Source organism: Silene latifolia, chromosome Y (genome assembly GCF_048544455.1).
Source record: "Silene latifolia isolate original U9 population chromosome Y, ASM4854445v1, whole genome shotgun sequence".
Lineage (NCBI taxonomy): Eukaryota > Viridiplantae > Streptophyta > Magnoliopsida > Caryophyllales > Caryophyllaceae > Silene > Silene latifolia.
In genome coordinates, this window is record NC_133538.1 from 441,849,316 (window position 1) to 441,870,668 (window position 21,353).

Below are 21,353 nucleotides of genomic sequence, written 5' to 3' on the forward strand. Positions count from 1 at the left end.
ATGGAAACGAGTATACCACATATCCTTTGTATTCGGTATGTCTTTGTTTGTTGGCGAATACATGCAGGGCTCACGTTTCGTCTCTTTTGGTCAAGCAATTTCAGTTTATCAATAGTTTCTGCAAGACCATCGTATTTGTTCACGCACGGCAATCTTATTTATCCACTGCGGAAGATTTATTACTTCAGACAATATTTCAGCCTCCAGTCGAGTTGTCAGGGTGAACCCATTTTGGGTCATCGCGACACACTTTTGAAGACTTATTGCTTGTTAGGGTGAACCCATTTTTTTTTTTTTTGGGTCATCGCGACAGGTTGTGTCAGGGTGAACCCATTCTGGTCATCGCGACACAGTTTTGAAGACTTATTGCTTGTTAGGGTGAACCCATTTTGGGTCATCGCGACAAGTTGTGTCAGGGTGAACCCATTCGGGTCATCGCGACACAGTTTTGAAGACTTATTGCTTGTTAGGGTGAACCCATTTTGGGTCATCGCGACAAGTTGTGTCAGGGTGAACCCATTCGGGTCATCGCGACACAGTTTTGAAGAACCATGCAATGAACCTCTTTATGAAGACTATATTTCATTACGCTCTCCCCTTGAGGCATGCCGGATGAATACGCTTCTTGATTTGATGTCTCTCCGACTTGTAAAAGATTTCCACATATTCTTTATATTTACTTGTATCTGTCCTTTTTTTTTTTTTTTTTTTTTGCAGGGATGCAACTCGCAATGGACCTGACTCGTCGACTCCAAGAGAGTACGAGTCACTCTTGGATGGGTCATCTTGGGTTCCCTTTGGAGTTATCATGCAATGAACTCGCTCGTCGATTGTAAGGAAGTTCCAAGCCTTTATGTGCCAGATTGCTACATCATTTCATCACCTGTATGCGACGTGACCCTCTTTTTTAAAGATCTATCCAAGGCTAACCGTGAAGCAAATAGTGTAAAGACCCAACTCAAGCGGAACTCATCATCTATTAACATGGCCTTGCTTTTACAACCTTGGTTGATGATTGACTGTAATTTTAGCCGTACACAGTTTAAACTCTTGCGGGCCAGGAGTAATTATTTTGATGTAATTTTTTTGGTGTGGCTGCACTTGAACAAAATGTTTGCTCAAACTGCCTACGTACTTGCAAAGCTACCAAGATGACAACTTGCAAGATCAAGCCAACGTAGTTCAAAAGACGGATTTTTTTTGTTTGGAGGTGTGGCTGCACTTGAGCTACATGTTTACCCAAGTTGCCTACGTACTTGTGAAGCACAAAGTGTATTTCACAAGATCAAGCCGACGTAGTTCATAAAGGAAGAAAGGAGTATATTTTTTTTTTTTTTTGGAGATTTTTTTTTTTTGAGATTTTTTTTTTTGGAGATTTTTTTTTGTATACAGTTTAACCTCTTGCTTAGGAGCTTGGACTTGCAGTTTACGCTCTTGCTTAGGAGCCTGCACTGTTGGGATTTAAGAATAGTAACGCTTCAAAAACTTCCCATTGATTGGGCCTACTCGAACGCCGTCTTCATCCACGATTTTGTAAGCACCATTTGTATAGACCTCCTGTACCACGTATGGACCATCCCACTTAGAGGTGAACTTGCCAACTGGCTTGTGAGAGGTGATGATTGGTCTTCGTACTGCAAGGACGAGGTCTTCTACTTGGAAAGAACGAGGGCGCACCTTTTTGTTGAATGCGCGTGACAACCTTGCTTGATAGCACTGGAGCTTTTGTTGAGCCTCTAATCTCTTTTCGTCGAGAGCTTCCAACTCTGCTAATCGCAATTTGTCATTCTCATCATCTGTGAGTCCCTCCTGAATAGCAATGCGTAAGGAAGGGATCTGCAACTCCAAAGGCAACACGGCCTCCACTCCATACACCAACGCGTATGGGGTTGCCTGAGTAGGTGTTTTGTATGTGGTACGATATGCCCACAACGCCTCACCAATTCTTTCATGCCAATCTCGCTTTGACTTTGCTACTACTTTTCTCAACAAATTGCAAAGAGTTTTATTAAAGGCTTCAGCCAAACCATTTGCAGAGGCATTGTACATGGATGACTTGTATTATTTGAACTTGAATTTTTCTCCCAGACTTGTCATCAGATGGTTGAAAAATTGTTTCCCATTGTCGGTTGATATACGTTGAGGTACACCATATCTGTAGATGATTTGGGTTTTAATGAAGTCCACAACATTTTCTTTCTTCACTTCCCGTAGTGTGATGGCTTCTGCCCATTTTGAGAAGTAGTCAGTGGCAGCGAGGATATACTCGTGTCCATTTGAGGCCTTTGGAGTAAGAGGTCCCACAACATCAAGTCCCCAAGCTTCAAAGGGCCATGAAGAAACAGTAGGATGCAACGGCTCCGGCGGTTGGTGTATGAAGTTTGCGTAGAACTCCACGGGGTTCACATTTTTTTGCAAAGTCCATACAATCTTGCACCATGGTTGGCCAAAGAATATCCCATTCTCTTTACGCGATCATGAAGTTTAGGCCCAGATTGATGAGCACCACAAATGCCAGAATGAGCTTCATGCATTGCTTGATGAGCTTCATCCTTGCTTAGACACCTCAACCATTGGCCGAGAAAGAACGTCTCAGAGAGTGTCCCTTTATAGTGAATGAACTTTGGAGCTCGTCGACGTATTTCTACCTTGTGTCTGGGATCATCGGGTAGTTTTTGGTGGTCCAAAAATCAATGATAGGTTGACGCCTTGATCATCTTCATCAACTCAGTAGACGCATATCATGTTGGTTGTATCTACATTTTCCTCTTCTTCAAGCAATGATACTACCCAACGATTGCAGATCGGGACTTGCATAGACTCTTCGCCCCCAATGCCAAAGTGGTCGCAAGATTAGCAAGCCCGTCGCCCAACTTATTGGCACTCCTTGGCACATGACCAACATGGATGTCCTCAAGTTGATTCAACAGTTGTAATGCCCGTTGATGGTAGGGAATCAAGTCTTCCTTTTTTACTTCATATTCACCAAGGACTTGGTTGACCACCAGCTTCGAGTCGCCGTAGATGTCCATATCTCTAACACCTATTTCGATCGCCATTTGGAGGCCGAGTATGAGAGCTTGGTATTCTGCCATATTATTTGAGCACAACTGAGTGAGTGTAAAGGAGTATGGCATGAGATGATTTTGTGGAGTTACGAATACAACTCCGGCTCCAGCTCCGTCCTTCCTTGCAGCACCGTCAAAGTACATTTGCCATGGAGGTAGGACGTCCACATAGAAAATTTCTTCTCCTGGGAGGTCATCTGAAATTTCCCACTCTGCTGGCACTGGATGATCAGCAAAGAAGTCGGCGATAGCTTGGCCTTTAACAGCCTTTTGAGGCACGAACACCAAGTCATACTGCTTAAGTAACATTGCCCATTTCGCAAGTCTTCCAGACAAGACTGGTCTTGAGAGTATGTACTTGATTGGATCAGCTTTTGAGACCACGTGTATGGTATGCGCCTGCATGTAGTGTCTCAACTTCTGGATGGCGAACACCAAAGCAAGACATATCTTCTCTATGGGCAAGTAATTCAACTCGGCTCCAACCAAGGTACGACTCAAGTAATAGAGTGCTCTCTCTTTACGGTCTTCAATTTCTTGAGCACACATTGCCCCCGGTGAGCGTTCTTGTCTTTGCGATGTAGAGGACAAGTGGCTTTCCTGGAATTGGTGCCCCCAACACTGGTGCACTGGCCAAGTACTTCTTGATGCTATCAAAAGCATTTTTGCATTTTTCATCCCATTGGAATGGAGCATCCTTTTTCATGAGATGGCTGAATGGTTGGCAACGTCCTGCTAGGTTAGATATGAACCTTCGAATGTATGCCAAACGTCCTTGCAATCCGCGCAACTCTTTTAACGTCTTCGGTTCCGGCATTTCGTTGATGGCTTTAATTTTTGTTTGGTCAATTTCAATGCCTCTATGCCTAACCACAAACCCCAAGAACTTCCCAGATGTGACACCGAACGCACACTTGAGTGGATTCATCTTGAGTTGACATTTTCTAAGTCTTTCAAAGACGGTTCGAAGGTCTTTGATATGGTCTTCTCTTTTCTTTGATTTGACAACCACGTCATCAACATAACACTCTATTATTTTATGCAGCATGTCATCAAAGATCTTTTGCATTGCGCGTTGGTACGTAGCGCCAAAGATTCTTCAATCCAAACGGCATGACTGTAGCGTAAGATCCCTTTTGGGGTTCGAAAACCTGTTGCTTCTTGATCTTCGGGTGCCATTTGTATTTGATTGTAACCAGCAGTACAATCCATGAATGAGAGGGCTTCATGACCAGTGGTTGCGTCAATCATCAACTCAGAATCGGCAAAGGGAAGTCATCCTTCGGGCATGCATCATTAAGGTCTCTCGAAGTCGACACATATGCGCATTGTCCATTCTTCTTTCTCGATCGGGACAATGTTTGCTATCCAAGTAGAATATTTGACTTCTCGAATGAAACCTGCTTCGATGAGTTTATTGACTTCCTTTTCAATTTCAGGTACAAGCTCCGGCCTGAAACGACGTTGAGGTTGCTTTTTGGGATTGGTGCCTTTCTTGATTGCTAGACGATGAACTGCAATTTTTGGGCTGAGTCCAGGCATCTCTTTATAGCTCCAAGCGAAGACATCTTTGTACTCGACCAATAACTTGTAGTACTCCTCTTCTTCTTGCTTAGTCAGCAAAGCACTGACATAAATGGGGCGAGGATCTTCAGTAGTTCCCAAATTGAGTTCCTTGAGTTCATCCACAGTCGATTGCCCCCCGTCTTCAAGTGTTTCAGGGGCCTCATCGGCCTCAACTTCTTCATTCTCGTCAGGCATCTCTTCTACTGTGATATGATATGATGACGTTGTAACTTCTAAATCTCTTGGCTTCTTTACATCAGAGGGACGTGAAGAGGAAGGAATAGGCTCAACATTTTTTGACTGGCCTGTGAGGACTAGTACGCGCCTCCTTGCTTTGAGTGGCTCATGCTGGATGATATCCACTACTTGCATACGCTTCATGCGAGATGGTATTACGCTTCTCAAATCATCACTTACTCTTACTTCTTCTTCATTTTGTGTTGCAAAAGTTGAGAGAGGACGACCCTCACCACTATTCCTCTTGAGAGTCCCTAGTCGACTGAAGACTGTTTTTGATGGACCACCCAAGCGTTCATGTATTGCGCCCTTTTTGTTTATGCGCAACGAAGGTGTTGACACTTTGACCTTACTTTCTCCTTGATTGCCAAGCCTAGCAAAGACAGAAATGTGTTTGGTTGAAGAATTTGGTCTCCCTAACCTTGTAAATATAGAAGGACGACACTTCTCTGCAGGTGGACTTATTCGATCGAAGACTGAAGATGGATGCATCTTTTCCTCTCCTTCTTCATTTTCTTCGACCTCTTCTACTGTGATGTCTTTGAGAAGATGCAGTAGCCCCTTTTCTACGAGCACCAATCTTCACAGCGCAGGAGACTCATATCCGAGGCCGCCCGGTCACCATGAAGCTCCCATCTTGCTTGAACACTTCATGTTGCGCTTTGTTAAGACCGTACGGCTCAACTTCTATGACTTTGCCGAGAGGAGTCGGATTTGTAAAGTCATATCCAGCCTTCGCAAGTAGCTTGTAAGCATTGGAATCAAATATCCCCTTGTTTCCTTCACTTGATGATTGACTGGATGAACAGACAAAGCCATTCGGAGGAGGTCTCACAATCTTCGTTTGAGATGAACTTGGTAGAGGTGTAACGACTTTGGCTACCCATTCCTGCTTGAACAACGTAGACTTGACTTTTTATCCTTAGGCTCTATCTTTGGTGTTAGACACTCTGCAAAAGGACTCTCCCCATCTTTGCGGCGAGACTTCGGGATGTAGCGTAGTACTTGGTGGTGTAGTTTTTGCGGCGTCTCTTGCTTCTTGGGTGACGCAACAGAGTAGTAGTTGTTTTGTTGACCTTGTCTACATCTTTCTTAACATCATTTTCTTTAGCAGACTTGCACTTCATCCTCTTTGATGATGTTCTTTTCCCGCTTACCTCCTTTTCCCGTTGAAGAGATGGTGGTTGGCATGAATTCACCGGAAGTACCATTTTCTTCAAAGAATTTTGCATCAGCGAAGAAAGAGTCGACCTTAGAGAAAGGTTTGGCGTCTCCGTCTATTTTCCTTTCGCCACCACGATAATATTTCAAGCATTGATGGAGGGTTGAGGCGACAACTCCGTTTTCGTGCTTCCAAGGTCGTCCCAGTAATAGTTTGAACGATGTCTTGCCATCCATGACATGGAACAATGTGTCGGAAGAAAGATCACCCATGGTAAGGTTCACACGGATCATGCCAACCGCACGCTCCCCATTCAAGTTGAAACCATGAATCATTGTTCGACTACTCGAGAGTTCATCCATTGTGATCCCTAATTCATTCATGGTGGATTTTGGCATGAGATTGACTCCTGAGCCTCCATCTATTAAGATGCGCTTGACCTTTTGCCCCCGGATGTACCCCGACACATAAAGTGGCCTGTTGTGAGGCTTGGATCCAAGAAGTAAATCCTCATCTGAGAAACTCAAAGCTGCATTGCAGAGACACATCCAGTTGATTGCTCGGAGGCTCGCATTTTCCTTCATCTTGCCTGCGTACAATTACGCTTCTCAAGTCCTTGAATTATCAGCTTACGCTTCTCTTTAGGTAGATGAAAGATTTGTTTCCACCCCATGTTTGTAGGAAGGGCATCGAGAGCAACCACTATTTCGTTCTCTTTTTCAGAATGAGACTGTTGTGGTGATACCGCATCATCTAGGCCCCTTTCCTCATTCTTCTTTTCATCGTCGCCACCTTTAGTAGCTGAGATGGTGCACGCAGTAACCTTGTTCATGAATTCTCGCGGGAAGAATTCTTCTAAGGTGACGGGACTTGGTGGTTCTTGCTCCAGCAAATCAATTGGCAAGACATGTGGTTTGACAACTATTTTGGACTTTTTCTTTCCCTTCGTCTTGCGAGGTTTCGTCTTCTTTGATTGTTTTCTTCGACGATGAACAGGTTGCGCTGTCTGTCTTGTTTGTTTCTTTGACTTCTTGCGCGTAACCAAAGTCCAACCTTCATCGTCATCTTCATGCTTCTTTTCCTCATTCTTATCCTGAGGAGGTAGTTTTTCTTCCAATGACATTGGAGGTAGCGACGACAATGACCCTTGGATCTGTAATGCCACAGGCTCAAAACTTCCGAACTGCAACATATACACACATTGTCCTTGCCGTATAATTGGCTCGTCAGGTTGCTCCAAGACTACAGTAGTTTGATTTGTAGTTACTGTGTTATCCAAGTCAAGAATGATCTTCCCCTCCTTGGAGAGCTGCATGATCTTCTCCTTGAGTGTTATACACTTTTCGATAGGGTGACTCACCAGCCTGTGATAACGACAGTAATTGGGATCGTTTGTCTTGTTTGCTTGCTCAGGGCGCTTCGACTCTGGCAATTGTATAACCTTCTTCTCTAAGAGGTCATCGAGCATTCCAGACAAGTCAGAATCTGGGAATGGATATTTCTTAGCCTGCAACTCTTTCAATGTAGGCTTGTCTCGTTGGTAGTTGTAAGAGAATGACTCTTTCTTCTTTTCATACTTAGGCTTTGACGAGATTTTGACAGTGCAATTTCTGGTTTCGACGACCATTGTTTCCTTTGTCGACGATTTGGAGTTCTTATCAGTTTTCTTGAACTCCTTCTTTTCACTTGGCACCTTAGAAGAACTTGGTCGAGCACTACCATGTTCTTTGATTGTGATCTCCATGTCATGGGCGCGGGTAGCCAGGTCTTGGAAGCTCTTTGGCATGATCCCTTTCAGGATGTAAAGAATGTCCCATTTCATCCCGTTGACGCACATTTCAACTGCTGACGCTTCACTTAAGCGATCCTTACATTCCAGACTCAGCGCACGCCACCTGTTGATGTAATCGACGACAGGCTCATCTTGCCATTGAGATGTCTTTGTCAATTCGCTCATGCTGACGACACGTCCGGTGTTTGTAGAATCTGTTGAGGAATTCATCTTCCATGTGACCCCAAATCAATTGACTCGAGTCCGGATCGTGTACGGTCGAAACGCGATCCCTTTGAGCGAACGAACGAATCGCTTCACCAAACGATCACCTTCGTTCCAAAGATTGTTGCATGTCTCGACGAAGTGGGCGATGTGTTGCTTTGGGTTCCCCTTCCCATCGAATCTGTTGAAATTTTGGAGGCCGATAGCCGGATGGCATGCGCAGACCGTCAATCCTCTTAGTGTAAGGCTTGATGTAGCGTCCACTACTTGTCGAGCTATCATCCAACTGACACTTGATCGTCTTGGCTATTAACTCCTGCAGCTTCTCTTCAAAGAAGTTCTTGATCTCATTCTTTGGCTTTTCCCTATCTTCGCCAACTTCTCCATCGCTATCAACATCCCTATCGGTGTCACCATGCTCGCTCTCGGCCTTCCTGTCACGGAGTGCCACCACCTCTTTTTGGAGCTCATCAATTTTTTTGTTCTTTTCTTCACTCTCCTTCATCATCTTCTCAAGGAGTTCATTCATTTTCTGCATTCGATCCTTAAGAGTATCGCCACTTATCACCATGACTGAAGCGACGCTAGGAGTTGATGTTTCTTTCTTCTTTGGCGACGCCTTGATTTGCGAGGGGAAGCCTTTTTGTCGGCTTAACACTTCTACCCTCCTCGCGTGAAGGAGATGAGGCGACCAAGAGTCTTTATGTGGCGGCAAAGTGTGGAGGCGACGAGAGAATTTGCGCGGCCTAGTTGGGACGTGTGCGGAGCGTGGATCGGCAAGAACAAGATTGACGGCCCTTCTTCGCCATTCTTCTTGTGGAGATGCCAACCGATCGCGTAGCGAGGAGGTAGCGACCATGGGGGTACCTGCAGGATATCTGCGTAGGTCTTCTTGGATGGACTGGAGGAGATGCTTTGCTTAGTAGACATCTTCTTGTTTTGGTAGACTTGAATAAAACAAAGAGAGATGAGAGGTAGAGATTTTCACGTCGGGTTCACCAAAATTTGTAATGACAAATTTTGTATTGCGATAATCGAAATACAAAACAAGGAAACAATTATATTTTATTAATAAATATCAAAAGTACGTGTACAATCTCTAATGTATCCTCCGATTCTAATATGTCTTTGTAAGGGTACGTGTACGGGGTACACGTGAGGGGTACGCGTGTAGACAAATTTAATTGCTCTACGCGCGATGTAAATTTGATTTCTTGAGAGGGTCGCGATGACTTGAATCTCTCTTGAAGGTTTGAACTTGTGATTGAATCTTCAACGCAGGCGACACGATTTGATGTGCTTGTTGACTGCTTGCAATGATTTTGACAGAGAGGATTTGTAGGAATTTGTACCTTGTTCTCTCTAGCTCCTTTGCAATTATGAATTTCCAACCCTTTGAATGAATGAGGAGAGCTCTATTTATAGAGTTTCAATTCCCCTTGTTGGACTTTGGTGGTCACAGGCCCATTTGTGGGTTTATTAGCAACCTTGGCCCAAGTTTGATTCTTTCTGGGTTTAGTGATCCGAATAACTCCTTTTGTAATACGAATCGACCCACATTTCATTTAATCGGGACAAATTAATTAAATTAAGTTAAAATTTGGTATTAACTCAAAATAATTAATTTATTTTATTTATTCGGCACTTAATAAATTTTCCGTGCCTACAGGCTCATCTAGTGAGACAACTCCAAGATATTTCAGATCGCTGCGTAATGTCTATGAGAAATGTAACTTTGTTTAACACGCTTCCGATCCGACGCAGTGATTACGTCCAGAAAAATTTTCGTGTGTTGAAGTCAAGTTCAGTGACATTTTTGGAGCAAGAGGGTGTGTTAAATGTAGTGCTCCAAAATTAGGAAACATTATGTTTCTGTTATTTGTAAGTAGTACCATAATTTTAGGTGTAGTTGGTTAATGAGTCAATAAACACATGTTCTATAATTTAGGGTAGTTCAGGTTTTAGTGGGTATGACCACCATCTTAGTTACTTATTTTTAGGTTGTGATTAGTTTATTTGTAAGCCTATTTAAGGACATTTATTTTTCATTTAATGTTAAGCAAGCAGAAGTATTTTCTTTGAGTTTTCCCAACATACTACTCTGCTCAAATAAATTTCTAACCAAAAATACACATTTGGCATTCCAATGCAGCAAAGGTACGCACAATCTTGCTCTTCTTCATAAAAAAAAACGAAACAAAATCACATAGGCATACCAGATCGTCGTCCTGTAGTACACACTCCTCGTCTGACTTTAACAAAGGTATGCTTTCGAAATTCCGACTTCCTTTCATACTGAGTAATGTGATATTTACTATGCTTCCGCTCCTAATGAAAGATAAATCTTTTAAAAACTGAACCTCCACCATGCTTAGTGTAGTCACACACACTCTTTAGTTTATCATTGAATTGAATGGCATATATGAATTTTTACTACAACAGGAAAAACGTAGCACTTGACTCAGTAGTTAGAGACCAAATCCCTGACTTGCAACTTCATGTCTGACTTTTTTTTTTCCTTGTATGCATAGATTCCACCATTAACACAAATAGTGAGTGAGTCCAAACGGCGTACGACGATCCTTCTGCGTAACTACTTCGCCTGATCATCCAAAGGTAAATTTCTCCGTCATTAAACTTGAAAAGCTCGTTACCGTGATGTAGGATTGTTAAATTTAGCATGACGATATGGATTATTTTCAGTGTTGCCCCCATTCCCTATGTGCTTGGTAGAATTCAAAATTTATCATCTATAGCAAAGGTACGTCTTCACTACCATACACTTTCTTTATATGGTGCACATTTAAAAAATACGCTTTGCACTCCATTATTACCATGCTTTACAAATTTTATGAATATGAAACAATCCATCCTCCCGACACCATACTTTAATCTGCCAAGTCAAAGAACTTAGGAAAACATGGCATGCTAGATTTCTCGAAACCGAACGGACGTACCACATTAGCAAACCCAATTAATGTCTGTCATAAATTCGCAATTCCATAACAACTCACTAGCTTTTTTGTTAGAACACATTTAGTTGATGATGCCAAGTTCCCTTGTTATTTGATTGTTTGTTTTTAGTTGCAAATCTTTAGTGATTGAAGCAATCAAATGAACTCTTAATGATGGCTTAACATGATCAAGAAGAAGCCAACAAGAAGTCAAGACAATGATATTATTCTAATCTTAGTCGAAAATTGTAAGAGTAAGTGTACATTCTCATTTACTTCAAGTGGCCGCAAAACCATGCAACAGTGCACTGCACTGTGGCTTCTGATACTACCGTATGGAGGAACGTTTTATGCGAAAAGTTTAAGTGTTAAAATCTTTACAAATTTCATATTTCCAAAAATTTAACATTTGAATATTCAAAGTTTGAAAACAAATGTGAAATTTTAAGTCACTAATCTACATTAATAAAACCTCTAGATTTGTGCATTTCTCTTTTACTAAAATAGTAAGTTGAACTTGTCAAAGTTATAAAGTCAGAAAAGTTTTTTGCCAATTTGATAAAATGTCACATGTTGAGTGTTTTGGGATAAGTTTTTCGATTTCTATCAAAGACTTGTGCCCCAAGCCTAAAGCCTAACACTTACCATTATTTAAAGACTACTAATTTTATATTGGATTTAATTAACCTAAGTTGTACTTCTTAGTGATCAACTCCATTATAAATAGTGTGTCTTAGCTTTATTTATTTCTTAAGACTTTCCAAAACATTTATTGTAAGACTTTGCAAATCATTTGTGCATTTAAAGCTTTGTTCTTCAAGCATTTGCAAAACGTTTTTCATATTTTAAAAGTCCTCATTTGTTTTCGAAAAGCTGCAAACCTCCAAGTCTCAGTTCGCTGCACTGTGACATAATGAGTTTGTTCCATGATTCTCGTGTTTAAATCTTAATCGTGATCTCCATGATCATTAAGTGAACCCTTGAGATTTAAAGATTCTGTAAACCTATGAGATAGAACATATAAACTCTTGAAGCGGAGTAGCGTTTAGTTTGAGTGCAATCGGAGTAGATTGGCGAGTTATTTTCATTATAAGGGTTTAATTGTTTGTGTAAATTTCTAAACAAGCAATAAAATAACGGTTGGACGTAGGCTTTGGAGTAGAGGCTTAATAGGAATATTTATAATAGTTGGGGCTCAACCAAAACCTTAAGGTGATGGTTGAAGCCCAACTATTATAAATATTCCTATTATGGCTGAACCAATTTTTAAATGTCGTTTGTTTGTTCATTACTTTTACTTTATTTCACTTTGATATTTCTCGCTTATACTTAATTAAGTTCTGTGTCACAGTCAGTTATACTGTAACATAAAGCGGCTGTACAATCTTGTGAACTTATATTCTATTAAATTTTCAAGGTTGTGCTTTAAGGTTCTTTACTTAAGTTATCAACTAACTAAGTTAAGAACAAATTTTAAAAAAGGTACACCTAATTCACCCCTCCCCTTTTTAGGTGTTTATCGTTCCTAACTCTTCATTTCTCGAAACTGAACGTTGTAATACATCAGTATAATACCCCCTTGAAGACCGTCGCATTTCCTGCACTTCCTCTTAAGGATTTACCATGCCTGACATTGCTGACCTATGAATCATGCGTGACGCCATCTCGACAAAACCCGACCTTGCCCGAAAGCTTGATAGCCTGGAATCACTCTTATATCGACGTCTTATATATCTGCTGTCTTAAAACCGAGATAGAGCTTATGAATTTTTAACCGGTTCCGGGCGCTCACTGACCCGGAAATTGCTTGAACCATTATGCCTCACATTACCCGTGAAACTTTGGACTTGTTTTAGTGTGCATATTCAATTTGCTCATCGCTTTTATGTAATTATGGGCGTAGCAGAATAAAACTTGAGAAGGAAATGTAGAATGATAAAGAGGCTAGGATGAGTAGAAAATAATTTGCTCAATTTGCTTTATACTCCCTTCATACCACACCAATGGTAACATGGACCCACTTTTCTCCTCATAAAAAGTGGATCCATATTACCATTGGTGTGGTATGGAGGGAGTACTATTTTAAGCGCGTCACTTTCTTTGTAAAAAAAAGTAGCATTTTTTACTAACTCTTTTTTCCTCTTTTTGTAGATCTATCAAATTTCTTGGAACTTAACTTTGCTGCTTGGTACACCATTCTTTTGAAGTGCCTTCTTTTGAAAATCACAATAAGTTTTTTTTTGTCATTTACTTCTAATTCTCATTGACCCTAAAAAGTAGCGTCTCACCATTTGTTTTTGACACCCTGCTCTTTTTTTCTTGATATCCTGCTTTTTTTTTTGATATCCAACCCTTTTTTTTTTACTAATACTCCTTGCTTTCTCTTTTTTTTTAGGGTCATCATGGTGTACGTCAAAGAGCTTCATAACAAAGAGCTCACCTACCTTGCCATAGTTGACCGCGAAACTGACGATGGGAATTCTGGAAACCGCTTGGTTACTTGCTGGCATTGCACTCTTCCAAAGGTAAAGCAAGTGTTATAAACAAAAGTTGTTTTGATCCTGAAATGTCATCACAGTTCGATATTGCCAAACAAGATGTGTCAGCCCGTTTTCTTCTAAAGAGCACCATCAAGACAAAGGTTGACGAAAATCCTTCCTTTCCCTTGCTCGGACGGAGAATAATTGCCGGATCGGTGAAGTGGGGCTCTAATAACTTGAAGATTTATGGAGAGTCAAAACACATTGCTGGATATTGGGAGTGGACTGAAGATGTGTTTGCTCGTTTTGGTGATATCCTTGAGGACTCTTCTATAAGTTCAGCGATCAACGCATCACTGTACTCATATGACAAGCATGTGCTAGTTATGCGTGCTTTCTTTGAAGCTTGGTGCTCTACCACAAACACCCTCCATACTAGAGAAGAAGAACTGTCCATTTCTTTGTGGGACTTGAGAATGCTTGGGGGCCTATCCATAGTTGGTGAGATTTATTACGAGACTGTTCCACATCCTAGCATGCTTAAGGAGCGAAATGTTCGAGATAGCACAAATGTCCCCACAACATGACAGTACTTGATTGCTGCATACCATCGTCTTGTGAGGAGATCTGCCACCCCTGGTGAAGTACCTGCTAAGCAATGGATCAACTTCTGGTTTAAGAGAGGGGAGACCTATCTACCTCCCGTGAAGAAGTAAAAAACTAAGCTCCGTCCAAGGTCCACGCAGAATCCAAGTGGGGAGTTTGATCTGCGCCCATCTGATGAGTGAACTGAAGAGGAGCAAGCCATATTTAAAAAAGCTCGGGGTTACTAGCAATACTCAGAAAGGGAAGCTTTACCTGGCTGCCTATATATCATGTTGGTTATGCACGTTCGTTCTACCTGAAAATGAAGACAGATGGATCAGACCTGGTATTTTTGAAACTGCTTGTTTAATGGCGGAAGGTCGACGTTTCTGTTTGCCTGCTCATGTATTGGCTAGGATCTACAAGGGGCTCAACGATCTAGTCAGGTCTTCCAATCATGGATACTCCAAGTCTTTTTTCCCTGCTCATTATCTCTATGGATGGCTTGCATACTACTTCAACACTCACCATAATGTAAAACCAGGGGCTCGAGGTCCCTCAATGGTAAAGTACTCAGGGGCCGTAAGTGCACTTTCTATTACTGATGACGATGCCTGAGCTCTTATCCATGATGGGGGGAAAGCCAAGGCACCGTGCTTTATTCGACATAGAAACAAAGCTGACATCTTATTCGATAATGGGGAGCTGGAAAGCTCAAAGTTTAGTTACCTTGCATCCCTTCGCTCCACCTATCTATGCCTTCGCATGAACGACTTCTTCCATATCGAGCCTTACAACCCTCAAAGATTTGCCCGACAGTTTGGCTTTTGCCAAGATATTCTTGATATACTGAACTGGGGTTTAGATAAAGCAACAGCTTCACGTCGATAGGCGCTAAAATACTGGCAGCTTTTACTGTTCTCAGGCAGTATGTCTCGCGTATTCCTTCCTTCTGCTCCCATTTCATAGAATGGTCAGGTTACTGTGGCATTTAGCATTTGGTGGAAAGAACGATGTGTGAAAGATCTAAGGGAGAATGCTAAGATTCTTTTTGATAACTCTAAACCGAGGAAATAAGGCCAAACACATCACGACGTAGGTGGTTCAGTTCCGGCCCTCCCACTAAAGATATACCCGAAAGACGCCGCTCATAATAAAAACAATCAAGTAGAGATACACCGTAACAGCGATGCCAACTTGGAGGTTGATCCTAAGCACGAACGTCGAGGTAAACGAAAGTCATGTGTCTTGAAAGCCGATGAAGTCAAGGTAGATGATCATATCTTTGATGGGGTTCCCAGCTCTTCATGTCTGCCTTCACAAACATTGGTAATCTACTTACTTTCCCTTTGTTTCTCATCCCCCTTATTATGAAACTAACACTTGATTATCTTGCAACATGAGGGAGATGTAGCTTTGGAGGTGGGAGCTTCGATTCCCAAGCAAGATAATATGACTCGCCCCTTGAGGTTGAAACTTGGAAAAGGAAGGGAACTTGTAATACTTAACCAGATCACTCCTATAGAGAATTTCGCAAAATCAGCATCGGAAGAGAGCAAGACTGGAAGCTCATTTGTGGGTGCTACCCAGGGTTCCATAGATGGTCCGGATGTTGTCAAGCTCATTACTCCACGCATCATTGAGAGTAGTAAGAAGGCATTTGATGCCATTGTTAGTGCGCAACCTCTAAACGCTCCAACTTTCTCCACGGTTTCATTTCGACCACCAACTTCACACACTGATATTTTTCATCGAGCTCAACAAACGATAGCCTCCATTTTCTTGAAAAAGCTAAAGAGCACGAGTTACCACGAAGTTGCCGAAATTGTAGCTTCTGCTCATGAGGCTTATCAAAGTATTATACATTTGAAAGGTGATGTGACATCATTACAAGAGCAAGTGAATTCCTGCATGACTACAGTCAACGCCTACCTTGTGGTCAAAGGGTTTGCATCAGAACTCCAGCGACCTGAGTCTTTGGAGACAGACATAGCTGCCCATCAGAAGGAGGTTGACAATGCCAAAGCACTCTTGGATAAGGGAATAGAGGAGTATCAGGTTCAGGTTGCAGAACACTCCACCATCCAAAGCTAGATAACTTACCTCGAGACTGAGTTGGGTAAGGCACGAGAGTTAGAAAGCAAGTTAAGTACGGAATTGGAGACGAGAGGTAAATCATTAACTGCACTGGAGTCACGTTTTGAGAATGCAGTCAAGCTTTTGAACGAGCTCGAGAACACCCCAACTATGTGTGCTGAAGAAGAGGCTTCACTTCGAGAGCAACGTGCATGTCTTGAGGAGATGCGGGCTTCTCTCACTGTTGACCCATAGATAGATTTTGTCTCTTGTATTTTTTTTTTACTTTGATTTCTTTGCAAGATAGTATAATGGTTAAATCAAGACTTTATGAATAAAAGAACTTTATCATTCATTGTTTTAACTTCAAGCTTTGACGTCCCCTTTTTTGTTTTAGAAGGGTTTATGATTTGTATTTGTGGTGTGTGATGAGGCTATCACAACCCTATCAAAGATAAACCCGAAAGGTCTCTAACTAATGAAGCTAGGGAAGTCGAGGTCGAATCCACAGGGAGGCTATTGTATCTACTTGCTCAACTAAGTTTGTTAGATATCACAGTTGGGGGTATTTCGTTGAACTTATAACTAACTAATCTAACTAAACAACGAGAAGTAAATAAATCTAACAATAGAGAGAAAGGAAACTAGGATTATCAGGTCACTAATAAATGTCCTATGGTCGTAGTCTAGGTCGCAGAATAGTCACATGCGTCGGTCTAAAGGGTAATGAAAAGGTCATTTTGGTCCGCTATTCATCCATATCATGTTATTACACTTCTGAATTTCGTCAGTCGGTCTACTATAACCTATATCATGTTATTACACTGCTGAATTTTCGTCAAATCAACTATAAAATCCATAGAAATGGACTCCCACTTCCACTCAGGTACCTCAAGAGACTGAATCTTACCTTGTGGTCGTCGCTGCTCTCCTCTCACTCTCTGACATGTTAAACAACGAGGCACGAACTCAGCTGTTTCCTTCTTCATCCCCGGCCACCAGAAGGTCTTCTTAAAATCTTTGTATAGCTTGTCACCGCCTGGATGTATCGAGTATGGTGTGCAATGAGCCTCTGTCATGATTATCTTTTTCAACTACTCATCACTAGGAACACACCATCTCCCATCAAATCTCACACTACCATCTGTATGAATAGAGAATTTAGACACTGTCCCTTTTCTACTCCAGCTCTCCACTCCTCAATCTTGGGATCCAAAGCCTGTTTCTTGCGAATATCATCATAAAGGTCCGGCTCCATTTTCAAATCCCTTCTAGCATCCCCTCTTTGGATCATATGTATCCCCATCTTCCCCACCTCATCTCTCAGCCTTATCAAAGACATAGCTGTGCATAGAGAATGCACACTCTTCCTGCTCAGGGCATCTGCAAGCACATTAGCTTTCCCTTCATGGTAAATTATATCTATGTCATAATCACCAATCAGTTCCATCCGCCTCCTCTGTCTCATGTTCAACTCCTTTTGAGTGAAGTTGTACTTGAGACTCTTATGATCTGAAAACACCTTAAAGGTTGCCCCATAAAGATAGTGCCTCCAAATCTTGAGAGCAAACACAACTGCACCTAACTCTAGATCATGTGTAGGGTAGTTCTCCTCGTAAGGGTTCAATTGCCTAGAAGAATAGGCAATCACTTTCCCATTCTGCATCAACACACAACCCAACCCATTCTTTAAAGCATCTGTATACACCACAAAGTTCTCACTGTTGGAATATGTGTCCTCCGACAATAATGCGATCACGACTGTTGATCATGATGATCACATGTTTAAGTCTCATTATAAAGAATACAATTGGGAAATAATATTTTACTGTCTACTGATCAACATATATCGGTAATGATTGGCTGACTAGAGTTTGACATTACTGTCCTGCGACGGTGGTGATCAGTTGATCCCCTAGGTCATACCTATAGGGCAACACTCTTAATTGATCATTTAATTAATCGTATAACGTTACGAGTTAATTAAATTACTTGAAAAATTGACGGACGATTTTGGAAGTAAAATTTACGTATCTCATTGAAATTTGATTAAATGAGATGCGGTCTGAGTAATTGAATTGTATCATTACTCAGATGAAATTATTGTTTAAAGAAACAATTAAATTTGAATGAATTATTATAAATACAATTTATTGTGATTTATAATTGGAGAAATATTTTGGTACAAGTAATTATGAATTACTAAGTCAATTTTTGTATATGACGTATTTTTATTAATACGTTGATTTTTAATATGTTAAAAATACATAACAAATTTATGTTACATATGACATGTGACATATTGACAAATTGACAAAAATAAAATGGGTTCCATTTTATGAGTGTACCGAAATTAAGAGGGGATTAGGCAAAATATTGTGTTGTTTAAATTAGTGGAAAACACAATCATTTGCATTATAGACTAGCCTTGCAACCTAATGCTTATTGTAAAGAACAACACAAGCATGCATTGGCTCCCCAAAATCCCCCCCCCACTTCCACCGGTTTTGAGATGGAAAAACCATTATGGTTTTTCATCTTATTTACCTAATAATACACTAAAAAATGTAGTTAGTGCAATTCATTCTTTACTCATCCAAAATAAGAATTCTAGAGAGACAAAAAGCTCTCTTCTTCTTCTCTCCCAAAACCGAAAATATTAAGTGTTTTATAATATTTTTGGGTCATTTTTCTACAAGATTAATATTGTACTAGTAACTTTAATATTAATTTTAATTAAGAGTAAGCTTTGGGTATAAATCCTTGGGAGAGATCCTACTCTTGGGTCTTTGTTCATCCAAAAGGGAAAGCTCAAGAACAAGAGAGAAAGGTGATCTCTCTTGTGCCCATATTAACCAAATTTCCAATGTAAGAACAAGTTTCTTCTTTATTTTGTTTAAATGTTTGCATGCATAAGATCATTAGTTAATTTTATGACAAATTAAATCATAACATATATGAATATGTAAGTATATAGATCTACTTTTCCTTCAATCGGTATCAAGAGCCATGGTTGTTTGCATGCAAATCGGTTAAAAGTTTTTCCGAGTTATAAGAATAACATATAAAACTTGTATAATTTGTGTTATTATGATATATCACGAAATTAATCCATGCATGATAATATTTCTGGTCCTAAAATGTTTTTAGGATTTTTGGTTAATTTACGGATTTTTATTGTTCATTTTATACAATAATGGCATTTAAATATTATTTTATGAGTAAAAATGTCATTTTCGGTCTAAAATTAGCTATACTTCGAATTTTCCAGTAATTTTTTTATATGTTGTCACATATATTAATTTGAGAAAACCTGTAAATTTTCATAATTTTTGGACATGTTATGCTCAAAAAATGGATTTTTCATTATTAAAATCGGTTTTAGGTGAAAAATAGGTTAATATGAGATAAATTTCGAATCTGGTCATAGAAATTTAGTATGATGTCCCATGAAATTTTACAAGATGTGTATAAAATAATGGGCTATAGTGAAGTCTTTTTTCATGATTTATGGATTTTTGAAGAAAAATGGCATGAATAGTGACTTAATTAATGAAAAATTAATAAAACATACTCTATGACTAAAGAAAAACATCATATGTTGTATTTTATTATTTTTTTCAGATCTAAAATTGAAAAGTTAATGAATATATTTTTTCCATGTTTTTATGATTATTTTGTTAAAAACCAATAAACCGCAACATTGTTTTCCGGATAAAATTCGAAATTTTTAACCTATGTTTTTGAACATTATGAGTGTCATGGTATTTTTCCAGAATGTTCATGAGTTTAAATTTTAAATTTTGAAATTATTTGAAATTTTGTGATTTATTTGAAGTTTATAGCTTATTTTTGAAATTTTTAGTCCATTAATGAACAAATTTATAAATATGAGTTAATTATGGTCAAATTATTAGTGAAGACTAAATTTTGAGTCCTAAGAGGTTAGGGTAATTAACTTATGCATAAATATGAATTTAAGTAATTTTTGTGATTATAAAATGTTGAAATCACGCAAATCCGTAAAAACCGAGTAATATACGATATTGGCTAATTAAAGGCGATTTAGCATAAAATTGGTCATGTTCTTATATATTATAATGCTGCATTTTCCTTATGATTGTCATAATTTAATTTATGTATTTTTTGAATTATGTAATTTTACTTAGTATGGCCTTAGTTTTAATTGATATTTCCCGAAATTTATGGGAATATCGATTCGGTTGTAATTTTATTGTGATCACGTATCACCGTTTTGTAATTTAATAGATTTATTTTATTTTATCTTAGTTACAAATGTATAATAGGAAATTATGTAATTTGCTATGTAATTTAATTTATCTCGGAGTTCCCAAAGACGGATTTCTTCAAGATGGCGATACATAAAGACGGTGTTACCTCGAGATGCGTGCCACAACCGAAGTTCAAGGGACAAATGGAGTTGGTTTCCGAATATGTAATAGTTAAATAGTTTTTCTATTTTAGGAAAGGTCATACTAGGATTTATTTTATGTTTGCATTTTATTTATATGTCACATGCATCGCTAAATCGCCATAACTAAAACATGCATCCTCATTTTATCGAGTTTATCGACCGTGTCAATTAGAATTATCGTAGTTCACCGCTTTAGTTCACTTAAAACGTGATAGATAATAAATTGACATGACCTCTCGCTAAAACAATTAATTGAGACATAGCCTTACCAAATAGTAGAAACCATGAAAACCTATTTCGCAAGGGAGTGCACTCGGCCCTACCGGGGTACAAAACTTGTTACGTAGGGGAAGTGGGTGATAAATGTCTATCCACCGAATTCATGTTGATAAGGGATAAATCGGCCCTACCGTGCCCGAGTTGATGTGGATTTGGATCATGGACACATTTATTCGAAATTTGGATTGAACTCAACAAAAGTTTTTCGATAAGGGTTTCATCGGCCATACCGTGCCTTTGTCGGATGTGTTTTGGGCTATAGATAATTATTAGAGTAATTTATCGACCAAGAGTTCTAAAAGTAGAATCGATTAAACGTTAATCCACCGAGTTATATTGATAAAGGATGAATCGGCCCTACCGTGCCTAAGTCGATATGAATTTGGGTCTTGGAATCATTTATCTAGTTGGGTAGAGGTCACTAGAAAAATGCATAAAACTTGTTTAAATTATAATTTTTACGAGTATTATTATTATTATTATTATTATTATTATTATTATTATTATTATTATTA

At 39.7% G+C, this 21,353-nt stretch overlaps 3 protein-coding genes across 4 annotated transcripts; 1 reads left to right on the forward strand and 2 right to left on the reverse strand.

Annotated features, from left to right (window-relative positions):
- Positions 1-2,786: 2,786 nt before the first annotated feature.
- Positions 2,787-3,617, reverse strand: LOC141632674 (uncharacterized). Its single transcript, XM_074445197.1, has one exon. It carries the CDS (start codon positions 3,615-3,617, stop codon positions 2,787-2,789), a length of 831 nt encoding a protein of 276 aa, XP_074301298.1.
- Positions 3,618-4,364: 747 nt separating this feature from the next.
- On the reverse strand, positions 4,365-6,617 carry LOC141632675 (uncharacterized). Its single transcript, XM_074445198.1, has 3 exons — positions 5,988-6,617; positions 5,494-5,760; positions 4,365-5,432 (listed from the first exon to the last, which is right to left on the reverse strand). Exons 1-3 carry the CDS (start codon positions 6,615-6,617, stop codon positions 4,365-4,367), a joined length of 1,965 nt encoding a protein of 654 aa, XP_074301299.1.
- A 3,469-nt stretch (positions 6,618-10,086) lies between these two features.
- LOC141626885 (uncharacterized) lies at positions 10,087-16,488 on the forward strand. Of its 2 annotated transcripts, XM_074440477.1 has the most exons (4): positions 10,087-10,292; positions 10,561-10,645; positions 10,733-10,790; positions 13,379-16,488. In XM_074440477.1, exon 4 carries the CDS (start codon positions 15,501-15,503, stop codon positions 16,140-16,142), a length of 642 nt encoding a protein of 213 aa, XP_074296578.1. In that variant the 5' UTR covers positions 10,087-10,292; positions 10,561-10,645; positions 10,733-10,790; positions 13,379-15,500; the 3' UTR covers positions 16,143-16,488. The 2 variants fall into 2 exon arrangements, with proteins under 2 accessions (XP_074296578.1, XP_074296579.1); XM_074440478.1 differs by lacking the exon at positions 10,733-10,790.
- Positions 16,489-21,353: the final 4,865 nt, after the last annotated feature.